At 36.6% G+C, this 16,145-nt stretch overlaps 1 protein-coding gene across 6 annotated transcripts in view; it reads right to left on the bottom strand.

Annotated features, from left to right (window-relative positions):
- LOC150087330 (FK506-binding protein 15-like) overlaps nt 1–16,145 on the bottom strand; it is a 373,115-nt gene that overhangs the window by 22,451 nt on the left and 334,519 nt on the right. For 5 of the 6 annotated variants that reach the window (XM_090371133.1, XM_090371131.1, XM_090371134.1 and 2 more), the window contains one exon: nt 15,935–16,030. The exons of the other annotated variant lie outside the window; for it this stretch is intronic. In XM_090371133.1, coding sequence (XP_090227259.1) covers nt 15,935–16,030 — 96 coding nt within the window. The remainder of the gene's footprint in view (nt 1–15,934; nt 16,031–16,145) is intronic. 6 annotated transcript variants of the gene reach the window in all.

Genomic DNA, 16,145 nt, shown 5'->3' with positions numbered 1-16,145 from the left:
ATTCCTTACGTGCGAATGTAGATGCAAAATATGCATTCAGCTGTCAGCAACCTGAGTAGGATCATCAATAGTTAAGCCATCAATATCAAATGGAGCAATGTGTTATTGTTGTTATTATTTTAGTTTTTAGGAGCATTAGCAACTAAGGCCATATTGCTCCGAGATATATGGTGGTCATTCCCTGACCTTTCCGCATCCTCCGTATTTGGTGGTGACGGGCTCGAACCCCGGTCTAATCAAGAAGCGTGTGCTACGCACTGCTGCTCCTTCCCACCTGGCTACGGAGGCGCCTATGAAGCAATGTGATTTATCCCCTTCCTTCTAGGCATTTACATAAGTAAAGAAGTCTTTGCATCCTTTACTAAAGATTTCTCATAATAAGTCATGGCTTATCAAATCTCCTTTCTGTCTTGATTGCAGACTAGTTTGTATCTAGCATAGACTTCTGAATCATCTTATAATTTATATGCATCCCTTGAAGTTCTCTTCCACTTGTGTCATTAGATCACTTGATATCCATTTAAGTCTAAACCTTGAACAGTATTTATTAGTTGGTATGAAGAGCCTAGTAGATTCTATGACTACTTTCTTGAATGCTACTCACTTAAAATTTGTTGTTGGTAACATCTTTAGTTGGTTCACTGTGTAGAATTTAAAAACTGTTTGAGATCACTGTAGTCTCTTTTATGAAAGCAAAAACCCTTCCCTTTATTCTTGATGGTAATTACATCTTTAACCCTTAAGTACTGACATATCGTCTGACAGACTACTGTTATTTTTAAAACTGTGATATATCTTTTAATTGATAAAACTCTTAGTGTACTCTTGAAAGCGAGCACAATACAGCATCCGAAGATAATGAGAGTGACAGCGAAAATCCTGATCCAGATAATCAAGAAAACGAAAATGAAATGTCAAATAAAAATTATGTAGGCAAAAACCGTTTCAAATGGTCAGCAAAAAAAGTTACACCTACATGTGGTAGAACACTAAAACATAACATAGTTTTATAACTTCCTGGTCTGAAAGGACAAGCTTGTGCACTTCGTAATCAAGCAAACCCTTTAGCAGTATGGAATTTACTATTTAGTAAGGACATGCTTGAACAAGTTGTTCATTGGACAAATGTGAAAATTCTTTTGGCATGCCTTCGTTTTGATAATCCTGAGGACTGACAAGAACATCAAAAAATTGATCCAATAGCTTCAATATCAACTTTTTGAGAAATTTATTACAAACTGCCAAAGTGTGAACACAATTGGAAGTTCTGCATGTATTGACAAAATGTTGGTTGGTTTTTGGAGAAGGTGTAAATTTCAAATGTTTATGCTAAACAAACCCAAATAAATATGACATCAAATTGATGTGTCTCACAGATGCCAGAAATGGTTATTTGTACATTAGCTACAAAAATAGTGGCAAAAACTCTGATGGGAAAGGGCTAACAGAAGAGGAAAGAAAGCTGCCAAAACCAACTCAATCTGTTACAAGACTTTCTCTTCCACTGTTCAAAATAAACCAAAATGTTACTGCAGACAGTTGGTTTTCTTTAGTTGAATTAGTGCAACTTCTAAAGAGCAATGGTTTGACTTTAGCATTAGCATTTTAGCATTAGTAGAGGCATTTGATGCAAGAAAGCAAGCTTATGTGGGAACTATGAAAAAAAAAAATATAAAGGGAACCACACTTTATGATTTTACAGAAGATATTACTTATCATATGTTGGTAAAAAACAGGAAAGGAGGCCACTATTCTCATCTCATTAATGCACAGTAGGGAGACTGATCTAGCTAAGAATAAACCAGAAATTATATCTTTTTACAATCAAACAAAAGATGGTGTAGATCAGTGGTGTGCAAACTTATTTCGCTCACGACCCCCTTTATTAAATATAAAATTGGCGCAACCCCTCAATGTAAACCCCGAGGGAGGATGGCTAGATTTTTAGAGAAGAAAAATTGCATTTTATAAATTATGTAGTAGAAAATTTTATTTGAGTACTGAGAAAGGAATAAAAAATTGTTTCCTTTTTAATTTACACATTAAAATAATTGTTTAATATTTTAATTGAATACAGCAAAAACAACAAATCAAATTCTTATTCTTCAATTAAGATTACAAAACAATAAAAAATGAACAATTAAAACAAAACAATTAATGAGAAGGATGAGCCTGGATAACTGATAATATTTGGTTCATATTTGAAATTGATAATACTATATCATCTTCTAGATCAAGTCTGGAATGCTGTTTTGTTTGTTTTTATAGTTATTAATTTTGAGAAATAAACCTTATATAAATATGCAGACCTGAAAGGTAGTAATGCTTGTATCACCATTTTCGATAATTGTGGATGCTCGTCTCGAAGAGAAAACCAAACTTTTTCAAAAGTAGTCTTGAAATGAGCACGTAAAGCTTTGTCAGATGACTGGGCAATAAGATCTTCCTTTTGCTCAATGGTAATTTTGGGACATGAAGAAATTTCAAAAGCAAAGGGATCATGAATCCAATACAACTTTTTTTTATGGAGAGATACATTAAATCTTTTGTAAAAATTCCAAATTACAATTTGGAAAAATTGTAAAATGTCAATATTATTGCTATTAACAAAAACAAAATCAGAAAAACACGGGAACATTTCATTATTATTACACTCAAATTCAGTTTTCCAAAGATTAAATTTATTTTTGAAAGCTTCTATTTTATCACTGAGTATTAATATATTTGTTCCCTGTCCTTGAATGCTCAAGCCATTTTTGATTTGTAAACAATTCAGCAAGGTTCTGATCTGTATCTGATAAAAACAATAAAACTTCATGTTTGAGGTCAAAAAGACATCGCAACACTTTACCACTGGACAACCACCTCACTTTCGTATATAAAAGAAGCGTTTCATAAGCAGATCCCATTTCATTAAAAAGTATAGTGAAAAGTCTGCTATTTAAGCTTCTACTTTCAATAAAGTTGATCACATTTACTGCATCTTTCAAAACTTCTTGCAAATCAGTTTGCATTTCCTTCACTACTAATGTTTCCCTATGTATAATGCAATGATGAAAAACTATATTTGGAGCAATTTCCTTTACTTTGCCTTTTAAACATTTATTTTCTCCTGTTAATGCAGCCATCAGTACAAATCGCAACACAGTTGTTCCATGTTAGATTATTTGTTTGAAAGAAAATATTTATAACACATAAATCTTCTCTCCCGTCTTTCTACTTTTAATAAAGCTTTGCAAAATAGAAAATACTCCAAAATATCCACTCGTAGCAGTGTCTGACATAGAATAAGTTGAGCAAGGTTTGATATATACATGTGGATTCATCTACCTGTACTGCAAAAATTGGACTTTCAACTGATTTTAATAAATTGACTTTTATGTTGTCCGCAATAACTGTAATATGCCATGAGACTGTCTCTGGATAGAAAAATGGTATTTAAATCGTTGCTGTACTTTTCTCCATGCATAATTGAAATAATTTTTATTGCAGCAGGGAGAATGCACCGAATTACAAAGCAGAATAAAGTTTGGTTGCAACACTTGCTATATATATTTATTGCTACCGCACGTTTGCACCTCTGGCCTTTAGGCAATACAGTACAGGCAAATTTAAGAATTTGTGTTGCTGTAGGAAGCACGAATGTAAGAAGTATGAATAGTACTTTTCAGTACTACTCAGCATTTGAGTAATACTGAGAAGTCACACTAGCCAGCTGTTTTCTTTGTGTCCATAGCCATTGAGCAAATTAAGGCATATCCCCGATGCAGTAGGCAGTAAGGTTCATTCGTATCTTAGACTTAGTTCGAGTAGCACAGGCTCTACACCTACAGTATTGAAAAAGTAATTTCAATAACGGATTTTTAGCTTTTATGTACACAAAAAATAAATTTATTTAAAAATTTCCACAACCCCTTTATTTTTCCCTGCGACCCAACTGTGGGTCACACCTCACACAGTTTGCCTAGCACTGGTGTAGACTCACTAGATGAAAAATGTTCTAAAAGCACTACAAGACGTCACACAGAAAGATGGCTGATGTCAATATTTTTCAGAATTTTAGATGTTGCTTGCACTAATGCATACATGGTCCACCAATCTTATAGGGACAATCCCCGATTACCCGAAAAATCTAATTTTTTGAAACAACTTGCAAGGTAAATGGTTGAACCACATATGAGAAGACAGGAAGCAAATCCACATGTGCCTAGAGAAATAAATTTTGCATACGCTGCATTCTGGGTATTGAAGATATAGCTGTTTTAGATCCACTTGATGAAGACATTCTGGAAAAATGCAAAATCTGTTCAATTTGTCCAAGTAAAAAAAAGAATTACAAAATACCTCTGTAATTCATGTAAGAAGCCAGCCTGTGTGTCTTCAATGTGCAAAAAGACTGTGCCTCCAATGTATAGAAAATATGTCTAAGAAAGTGGAGTTATTCACGCATGAGGAGTTATTCAGGAAGGAGAATGATGTAAGCAAAGTAAACATTGGCAGTGAGCTGGATGATTTTGTAATAACTGAGAGGAAAGTGGAGGAGAGATTGTTGAGGAAAAACATAAAAAAGGCACCTGGGGTGGATGGGATCTATCCAGTTATATTAAAGGAGGCAGCAAAGGAAGTAAGCAAACCCCTAGCCATAATTATGAGAGCTTCTTTGGACTCAGGGGAGGTACCCATAGACTGGAGATGTGCAAATGTAACCCCAATTCACAAAGGAGGATCAAAGGCTGACACAAGTAATTATAGACCTGTTAGTTTAACTTCTGTTCCAGGTAAATTAATGGAGGGACTGGTTAAAGAAGCACTGCAGGATCATCTAGACAAGAATTCAGTTATAGCTCAGACGCAGCATGGTTTTGTTAAGGGCAGGTCTTGCCTGACCAATTTGATTGGATACTATGATGTAGTCACAAAAGAACTAGATGCAGGGAGTAACTTTGATATTATATATTTGGATCTTAGAAAGACTTTTGATACTGTTGCACATGGAAGACTGCTGCACAAATTGGAGCAGTGTGGCATTGGAGGCAAATTGCTGCTATGGATAAGGGGATGGTTGAGTGGCAGAAGACAGAGAGTGGTAATCAATGGACACTGCTCAACGTGGACTAATGTTATTAGTGGAGTTCCTCAGGGTTCAGTGTTGGGTCCGTTGTTGTTTTCGGTGTTTATGAATGATATTGATGATGGGATATCAAGTTTAATGTCCAAGTTTGCAGATGATACAAAGGTTGGCAGAGTTGTTAAGGACACCACTGACGCTATGCTGCTGCAACAGGATCTGGAAAGGTTGAACAGATGGGCTGAGAGGTGGCAAATGAAGTTTAACATTGACAAATGTAAAGTACTACATATGAGAAACAGTAACCCCAGAGCAACGTATCAACTCTGCGGTACTACACTGACAGTGGTGGAGAATGAAAAGGACCTGGGGGTAATTGTGCAGGCAGATATGAAGTTCTCTGAGCAGTGCAGACGAGCTGCAAGAGTAGCTCATGGTGTCTTGTCAATGATATACAGGAATTTTTCTAGCAGGGATAAGGGGGTGATTATTCCCTTGTATAAGGCAATGGTTAGGCCACATCTTGAGTACTGTATACAGGTCTGGAGGCCTCATTTCAAGAAGGATGTAGAGCTGCTGGAATGGGTACAGAGAAGGGCAACAAGATTAGTGAATGGAACAAAGGGTTGCTCTTATGAAGAAAGGCTTAAGGTTTGCAAATTACAGAGTCTGTAGACTAGGCACCGGCGAGGTGATCTGATAGAGGTGTATAAGGCTTTGAATGGTTTGAGCATGCTCAATGCCAATGGGATTCTTCATCTTGCTCAGAATAATCAGCTCAGAGAGCATAAATTCAAATTGAGGAAGGACGGATGTCGGATAGATGTGTGGAAATTTGCCTTTGGCCAGCGGGTGGTTGGTTGGTGGAACCGACTTCCATCACTTGTTGTTGAAGTTGATAGCCTAAACAAATTTAAGGCTCAACTGGACAGGTATTTCGAGTGAACGGAGGGGTGAAATGGGAGTGGTGTGTTTTTTTTTGGCTGATGCTGAATAAGCTTGCTTTCTTGCATCATATGCCTCTACTAATGCTAATGCTAAAGTGCATATTTAGCATTTCATGCATATAATGCTTACTTAGCCTTTTTTCAACATATTAAAAAAAACTTAATCCTTATATTTGTTTTAGTTTTTGTACACAAAAAATAAATTCTGCAAAATATGGTAGACATGCATTTCTTTGGTATTTTTGTATCTCCAAGTAATATTTTTTCTTCAAAAATAGTGTATTATTTTTATACTTTTTGTGGATTTATATTATCATAAGTATATTATAAGTGTCCAAAATATAACTGAATTTCAAATAAAAACAAGTATGAAAAAATAATTTTGGTTCAAGGTAGTCTCACAGACGACATGTCAGTACCTATGTCCCAATAATTGTATATTAGTACTTAAGGGTTAAGTAAATTCCACATCAATACTTGTGATCACTACCATCTAGTGGTTCTTTTATCTGCAGATTCTTAATGCAGGCATGTATAACTACTGCTGCTGATAATCAGATCAAGAACATTGCTCTCGCTTGTTGCATCTCTAACGTACTGCTGAAAAAAATAGTCATTCAATAAATCTGGAAAAGCCACTTGCTAACGTCTGGGTGACCAGATCCACAAGTTCCATTGAATATCTGGAAAGTTAAAATCTCCCACTGTAAGGCATTCTGATTTACTGACCTAATCTATTTCTCTGTATCAGTATTATACTGATCACAGTCATTAGACCATAACACACACCTACTCTTAATTTTTGTTTTCATAGTGGTTATGTCATACCAAGCTGACTCACTATTGCAATAGTCACCCATGCCAACTAAATGCAGCCTTAGATTTGATGTGCTTCTTAACTAAGATCATAGTTCCTCTCCCCTCCTATCTGTTCTTTCTGTATACACTTACGCCCCATACTCAAATTCTGCTTTCCTTACATTTTAGTGGCACCACATCTCTGATATATGCAGAATATCTGCATTTGATGTCTTGACCAGCACTTCAAATATACTTACTATGCACTAGGATTAATGTACGTACAAGCAAATCTATATGCATTGTTCTTAGTCTTAATTACTGTAACACTGCTCATGTATTTCCTTGTTGCATGGTGATTCCCAGCAGTCCTTTAAATCCCGAGCACATTGCTGGCGATTTCAAGAACTGCTGGGATCTGTATAATGCCATGCTTAATTCATCAGAAATGTCTTCACAACAAGTGCAGAATAGGTGGGGACATTGTCATGCAAAAAAAAGAACCAGATGCCTTTCTCAAAATTATGGCCTCACCTTAAAAATGCACTTCAACAGTGCATTTCCCAGCTGAGGCATTGTACAGATCAACCATTCACCCTACTCTCCCTACTTAGATACAGCAGACTTCTTCCTCTTTCTCAAGATGAAAATTCCCCACAAAAGAGAGATTTCACTATGTTGAGACATAAAGAACAACATAATTGCTGAACTGAACATCATCTCTTTGGACTCCACTGACTTTTTTCAATAGCCTTTGAAGCAATATGTAGAACGCAGCATTGACTTTCTTCCCTTAAGATGCAATTTCTGGTGTAAAAAATAAACAGTTTCTTTAAAAAAAACTGTTTGTTAAGAAGTAATGCAATTACACTGCAGTTCCAGCATGGATTTGTTAAGGGGCCATCTTGCTTGACCAATATGATTGTAAACTATTTTGCAGTAATAAGGGAACTGGATGCAAAAAATAATTTTTACATCATATGCTTAGATTTTAGAAAAGCTTTTTATATTCTTGAACATAAAAGACTGCTATACAAATATGAGCAGTGTGGCCATTTAGAGCAAGTTACAGCTATGGATATAGGAATGAGTTGATATAATACACATAATACGTTGGTATTCGAGGTGAGCGGACGCGCTTAGACAGGGCTCCTCAGTTAAATGGTTTACTTTTGGATAGTGCTTTTAAATATTTGATTTATTTAGATATTGTTGGATTATTTTGTTATAGGTTTTCCTGTAACTATTTGATTTTAATAATATTATAGATATAATTTTTTAAAGTTACTTTCATTGATATTTATTTAATTTTATAATGGTAGTTACAAGATCTGCCTTAAACACGTCACAGGGTATTGTGACTCACACGGAAATAGCAGATGGCGATTTATGGGTGAGTCATGATTTAATTGGTTGTGGAACCTGTGGTATGTTTTCCAAGATCGACCTGGTGACTAATCCTACCTCACCTGGGGATTCTTTTCTTTGTGATCGATGTAAGGAGTGCACCGATCTTAAATTACAATTTGGTGCACTGATGGAACAATTTGAGTCCCTGAAAAAACGAGTGCTTGCCCTCGAAAATAATGCATCTGGGAGCTTGTCAGGGACTCAAAACTCCAGCAATCTACCAAGTGATGCACACCCGATTCGAGCCTCAAAACAGAAAAACCAAGTGCAAACTACTCTGGTTAAAAAGGACAATTTTATTAGGAGACTCCATTGTCAGGGAAATGGGGAATATTTTTTGTAATAAAGATAGGTGGAGCAGAACCAGGGTATGTCTGCCGGGAGCAACTATTGATGATGTCACCAACAGATTGTCAGATTTTAAAGGGGGTAAAGAAAATATTATTATTCATGTGGGGACAAATGATATTAAACGTACACGATCTGACGATTTGTTGGAAAATACAGGACCATGCTGAGGAAATGTCGCGAGCTAGGCCATAATGTCTGTGTCTGCAATTCTGCCCAGACACGATAGGAGGGATTATATGTTAAGAGCCTTGTGGATTAACTCAAGACTTGAAGGAATCTGCAAGGCTTTAGGGGGTAAATTTCTATCAGCATGGCCCACACTTGTAGGTAGAAGGAATTTGTTTTGTAGAGACGGGATACACTTAAACAAAGGTGGTGCAAAAGTTTTTGCCAGTATTATTGAGGATACCTTAAAGGTTCAGGGAAACTGCTAGTTAGGGGGGGGGATGTGGGTAATACTGACACGCGTTTATCTGATAATATTGGTCAATGTAACTCTTGCACATACCTTAAGAGTTCTTATCTGTTACCCCAACTGGACGTATTATCTAGATGTTCTGGGAGTAAAAGACGTTTCACATGAGCGGGTAGCTAATATCAGGGAAGAGAGCCTAAAAAACTTCAAGGGTTGTGTTAGGGTTGTTAAATATACAAGAACAGTAAATCTTAATTGTTTATACAGTAACGTTAGAAGTGTCATCAATAAAATGAGCGAATTCGAACTGCTGGTTAAAACAAGTAACGCGGACATAATAGGGCTTACAGAGACGTGGTGCCACCCGGAAATTGGGGATGATGAGTTTCAGTACAGCTTGTATAATGTATTTAGGAAGGATAGGTTAGATAGAAGGGGTGGTGGCGTAATGCTTCTTATCAGAAGCAGCCTCAGTGCGATGATAGCTTTCCCGGATTCAGACATTTCGCATGCTAGTATAGAGTCTGTATGGTGTGAGATAGTTGGAAACAAAGGTATAATGCGAGTAGGAGTAATCTACAGACCAGGTGATTGTGAAGATTATGACAAAAGCCTCTACATGCAAATGGAATGGGCAAGTAAGCGCCAATACCTTATTATGGGTGATTTCAATTTGCCTCTAATTGATTGGAGTAAATGGGAAGGAAACTCGACATGGGGAACAAAATTTTTAAATCAACTAGATGACTGTTATTTGTATCAACATGTCAGGGAAAGTACTAGAGAAAAGAATATCCTAGACCTCATCATCACACATGAATCAGATGACATAACAGGGCTGACAGTAGAGGAACCAGCAGCAGGAAGTGATCACGGAGTTCTACGGTGGATGATGACGACAGAGGTAGCAGAAGTAAAAGGCAAAGGAATGGGTTTTAATTTCAGAAAAGGAAATTACGATGCCTTAAGGTACTATATGGCCTCTATTAACTGGGCAGATATTGCGCAGAGAATGAACACAATTGAACTGTGGTACGCTTTTAAAACATTAATCACAGATGCCTTGAATGCGTATATACCATTAAAAAAATACTCCACGAGAAGGGTTCCAAGTTGGATGAATAGTGAAGTTGCCGCATTACTTGAGCAGAAAAAGGTGGCATGGAAAGGTTACAGAGCAATAAAAAGTACTGAAGCCTATAACAGCTACAAGGTGATGTGTAATTGAGCCACAGAAAAGGTTCGACAGGCAAAGGCAGTTTATGAGAATCACTAGCAAACAGAGCAAAGAGGGGGGATAAAGAATTCTTCACATATATAAATGCCAAGAAGAGCAGGATAAACCAGATCGGACCTTTACGTAAGGGAAAGGGGATAGTAATAAATACACCAGCTGCCGTTGCAGATGAACTCAACAGTTATTTTGCATCGATATTTACAAATGAAAAACGTTTTGTGGCAATGGAAAATTGTAGGAGCGAAGTTAAAAAATATGTAATTAATGATATTGAAATTTTGCAAGATTATTTAATGAAAAAACTTTCGAGCCTACAGACCAGTAAGGCTCCTGGAGTTGATGGAATATACCCTATAATCTTAAGAGAGGTGGCAAGCAAGTGCATTGAACCATTGAGGCTAATTATGCGAGCATCACTAGACTCTGGGGAGATTCCCTTAGATTGGAAAAGTGCAAATGTATCTCCCATACATAAGGGTGGCTCTAAAAGTGAAGTTGGAAATTATCGACCTGTCAGTCTGAACTTCAGTAGTAGGGAAAATCATGGAGGCAATGATCAAGGGTGGAATTCAGGATCATTTGGATCGAATTGAAATTCTCAAGGATACTCAGTATGGTTTTGTAAAGGGAAAATCATGTTTAACAAATCTGGTTCGCTATTTCGAAAGGGTCACTCACGAGCTGGATTTAGGGAATAATTTCGACATTGTTTATTTAGATTTCAGCAAAGCTTTTGACTCAGTCCCACATGAGCGGTTGCTTTATAAGCTGGAACAGGTTGGAATCACTGGGAAAATCCTTAGATGGATAGAAGGATGGCTTCAGGGCAGGTGGCAGAGGGTTGTGATAAATGGCTATTCCTCAGATTGAGTTGATGTAAGAAGTGGGGTTCCCCAAGGATCAGTATTAGGACCACTGTTGTTTTTAATTTTCATAAACGACATTGATGAAGGGATAGAGGGCATGATGTCTAAATTTGCAGATGATGTTAAAATTGGTAGAGTAGTTAATGATCACTGTCAAGCTGAGCTTCTTCAGAGAGACCTAGATAGACTTCAAGAATGATCAGAAAAATGGAAGCTGTGCTTTAATCCAACAAAGTGTAAGGTATTACACCTGGGAAACAGTAATCCCAAAAAAACTTATTCACTTGGAGTTCAACTAAACCCAATACTGGAGGAAAGGGACTTGGGTGTTACGATACGGTCAGACATGAAATTCTCTGAGCATTGTAAACAGGTTGCAAGGAAGGCCCATGGTGTCCTATCGATGATCTATCGAACTTTTGCAAGTAGAGATAGGGACGTGATAATCCCATTATATAAGGCTTATGTTAGACCACACTTGGAATACTGTGTTCAAGTATGGAGACCGCACCTAAAAGAAAGACATCGAGCTTCTTGAAAGGGTGCAAAGAAGAGTAACTCGCCTGGTGAGATGGGCAAAAGGGCGTCCTTATGAAGAAAGATTTTAAATATGTGGGTTGCAGAGTTTGGAAACTAGACACCTTAGAGGAGATTTGGTTGAGGTGTTTAAGGCTCTGAGAGGCATCAGTAAAATGAATGAGGACAAAATTTTCAAGATTATAAATGATGCTAGAACTAGGGGACATAAATTCAAGTTACGGGGGGGAAATGTTTAGATTGGACTGCAGGAAGTTTTATTTTAGCCAGCGAGTTATAAATTACTGGAATAAGTTGCCTTCATGGGTGGTAGAGGCCGACAGTTTGGGGAAATTCAAAGGTCATCTGGATAGTACTTTCGGGTAAGGGAAGCGCATAGGATGATAGGTTTAATTTCCTTTTTATTTATTTTTTATTTATTAATTATTATTATTTAGTTATTTATTTCATTTATTTATTTATTTTTTGTTTTTATCATTGTTTTGTTCGGATTTTTTTTTTTTTTTTTTTTGGCTGGTGCAGCATAAGCCATAGGCTTTCTTGCACCATGCGGCCGTTACTAATACTAATCAATAAACACTGCTCTTCTTGGACTAATGTTATTAGTTAGGTCCCCCAGAGTTCAGTGTTGGGTTCCCATTGCAGTTTTCTATATTTATTAATGATATGCATGAAGTCATATTTGGCTTAATATTGAAGTTTTGTAAGGTGGTTAATGACAGTAATCATGGTAAGTTAACTGCAAAAAGATCTGGAAAAGTTATACAGACGAGCTGAGAAATGGCAGCTAAAGTTTATCATCGACAAATGAATACTTATAGGGGTAGCAGTAATCACATCTTAATGTACCAACTGTGTGGTACTACATTCAGGGTAATTGTGCAGTCAGATATGAAGTTCTCTGAGCCCTGCAAACAGGCTGTTAGAAAAGCTCATGGGGTTTCTATATGAGTTCTTGTATATCACTGGTAGCCCATCAATAATATAGAAGAACTTTGCTAGAAGGGATAAGGAGATTTGGTTTGGATTTTATTGGCGCATTAGCAACTAAGGCTATAATGCACCAAGACCAGGGATAAGGAGGTGATTATCCCATTGTGTAAGGCAATGGTTAGGCCACTCCTTAAGTACGGCATACAACTCTGGAGGCCTCATTTTAGGAAGGATGTAGAACTGCTGGAATGGGTGTAGAGAAGGTCAACAAGATTGGTGAGGAGAACAAAAGATTAGTCTCACCAAGAAAAGCTTCAGTTCTGCAAATTGAAACATCTGGACTATAAGCATCTGCATGAAGCATTAAAGACTTTGAAAGGATGAGCAAGTTCAATTCTGATGGCATTCTTTGTCCTGCTCAGACTACACACGAGGGGGCATAAAGGATAGTTTTCTGTATTTATCAATGGTATTGATGAATGCATATGTCTTAATGTCTAAGCTTGCTGATGATACAAAGGTTGGCAGGGCGGTTAATGATAGTAATGACAGTATGCTACTGCAATAGGATCTAGAAAAGTTAGGCAAATGGGCTGAGAAATGGCAATTGAAGTTTAACATTGATAAATGCAAGCTAATGCATATGGCTAGCAGTAATTCCAGATTAACATACCAGCTTCATGGTACTACTCTCAGGGTATTGAAAAATGAAAAAGACCTGGGGGTAATTGTGCAGTCAGATATGAATTCTCTGAGCAATACAGACAGGCTGTCAGAATAGCCCATGGGGTTTTGTCAATGATATACAAGAACTTTGCTATTAGGGATAAGAAAGTTATTATCCTATTGTACAAGGGAATGGGTTAGGCCACATCTTGAGTGTTGCATACAAGCCTGCAGGCCTAATTATAGGAAGGATACAGATCTGCTAGAATGGGGGTCCAGAGGTCAATGAGACTGGTGAGGGGAACAGAAGGCTGGTCTTACCAAGAAAGGTCTTCAGTTTTGCAAATGGCAGCATCTGGAAACTAGGCACCTGCAAGGGGATCTTATTGAGGTGTTTAAAGCTTTGAATGGATTGAGAAAGCTCAATATTGATGGTTCAATATTGAGCTCAATAATCATTCTTCCTCTTGCTGACAGTACACACGGTGGCATAAATTCAAATTGAGGATGAATGGTTGCAGGGTAGATGTGTGGAGGTTTGTCTTCAGCCATTGGGTGGTTGATTGTTGGAATAAACTTTCATCTGTTGCTGTGGAAGTGAGTAGTTTGAATAAATTCAAGGAAGAACTAGACAAATTATTGGAGAGGATAGACAGATGATGTGGGAATTTTCTTTTTTTTTGCTGATGGAATGCTTTATAAGCATTCCTTTTTGCATCATATGCTGCTATTACTATTATTAATAATAATATTACATTAGAAATATTACTATGCCTATGGAGAAACATTATTAACAAACACTACTGCATTATAAATATCACAATGCCTAAGGAGAAACATTATTACTCCAGAAATATTACTAACGCAATGGACAAACAGCTTTCCAACAAAAGAAAATATTAGAACTGCATATAAGACTCCGCAAGACTAACTGAGACCAGATTTACTGTTAAGAAGAAACCTATACCTGCTTAATTACTTTTGTGATCAATTACTATCCATTTGAAACAACAAACCAATTCCACTTTTTCTCTCATTTCTCAACTATGTATGTTAGTTTCTGCAATGCCCTTCAGTGGAACCATTGAAATTTTTACTGTCGCCCTTCTTTCCTGCACAGAGCCTTTATTTATGCTAGGGAAAGCAAAAATCAAAGTACAAGTCAAGTATGTTGTAGAGAGAGATCGAGGTAGGATAGAAGTGTCATGTTCTTTATAAAAAAGTATTAAAACCATGTATAATATGAATCTGACATTGCTGAGATACAAAATCCATGTGTTCCAAAATGCATCTTATGAATGTGTTTCTAGACCTTTTTCAGAAGTTCTATAGTACAAAACAGCATCATAGTTCCATATAGCTATGCACGTTGGTAAGGTTTGTTTGTTATTTGGTTTTTAGGAGCATTAGCAACTAAGGCCATATTCCTCTGGGAATGACCTGACCGTTCAAGAAGTGTGTGTGCTATGCACTGCTGCTCCTGCCCACCTGGCTCGGAGGTGCCATGTTGGTAAGGAATTCCTTTTGTGTTAAAGCAAGTAATAAGCAGAACTTTTCCAGAAGAGGTTTAATTAGTTTAGCTTCTGGGTGGCAAATTGCTGTTTTCAGTTCAGTATAAACATCAAAATATTTTTATTTATTGTAGCATTTTTTTAAATTCAACCAGGAACTAAATTAATTTAGGTTACCCCAGATTTAAATTTTCAGTGTATAGTATAGTTTAATTCTCACAAACGCCCTTTTTTATCATCTTAATTTAATCAGTGATGTTAATTACAGTAATAGCTGAAAATTTAATTACAATAATAGCCCATACAGCACTATTCCTTTTGGCTAGCATGAATTAAATTAAATATCTAATTCCACCCTCAACCACACCGATATTTGCAGTGAAGAGAATGCTCAATGCTGTGTTATAGTTTTCAAGATCATAAATACCAAATGCACAGTCAGAGCCAAGGCAGGGGCAAAAGGGCATTCGTCCTCATGTGAATTTCTGATAGGGGTGTATAAAAAAGGAAATAAATTTTAAGTTGTAAGTAAGCAGTATGAATCTGCTCTGGGTGCTAAATTAACTAGCCATGCCCCTGATGGAAGTATTATTTCAAATATCATACTCTGCCTTTATGACAAGTAAAAAAAAAAATTCTCAGAAGAGAAAACTCAATTTTCTTCCCTGTATACATTGTTCCAGCCTTCATTTTTTCTTGAATGGGCCTGATGACAGAATCCAACACGGAATCTGGAAATGTCACTAATTGTTAAGTTGTTGTATTGTTTGGGAATTTTAGCAACAGTAAATTAACTCTTTTTTTTTTTTTACAAAAGTGATTTTTTTATCATTCTTACTCCACATTAATTTTTTATTAACCACAAGGTCTTTTCTCAACATGCTTGACTTGATTAAATTAAAACTGTTTATAAATTACTAATCTTATGATTTGTAATATTACTGAATATTTTTCCATTGTAAATGCAATTAATTACAGTAACCAAAATCTGTAATGAACACTGTAATAAAGAATGTAGGCTTCCCAGATGAAAATGAATAACAAAGTTTTATATCTTTATAATGATGATTTTAAAGCTTAATTTAAAATCTTTCTTTGGAAATACTTTCTTTTAAATAGTTGAATTTATAAAAGAAATATCAAAATGACAAGGTTTCATAAAACTGGCCATTTAGATGACACATTTTTACTCTACCTTGGACTTGGTATCAAAGAAGAGGTAGCGCTTGGAGCTGTCCTCCCCATTGTCCATGGATTCAGGGGAGGATGCAGAAGGAGGAACTTTTCTTGTCTAGTTAGTTGTGCAGAAAGAGAGAATTAGTGAAAAAGGCCCTTGTCCCCCAAAAACAAATAAAACACACCACATTTAAGGAAAGCAATGTTGAAAGAATTACAGGAAGTGTTTT

Source organism: Mastigoproctus giganteus, chromosome 4 (genome assembly GCF_048544385.1).
Source record: "Mastigoproctus giganteus isolate SK-2022 chromosome 4, ASM4854438v1, whole genome shotgun sequence".
Lineage (NCBI taxonomy): Eukaryota > Metazoa > Arthropoda > Arachnida > Uropygi > Thelyphonidae > Mastigoproctus > Mastigoproctus giganteus.
Note: the sequence above shows the minus strand (reverse complement) of the source record. Positions and strands in the feature narration are given on the sequence as shown.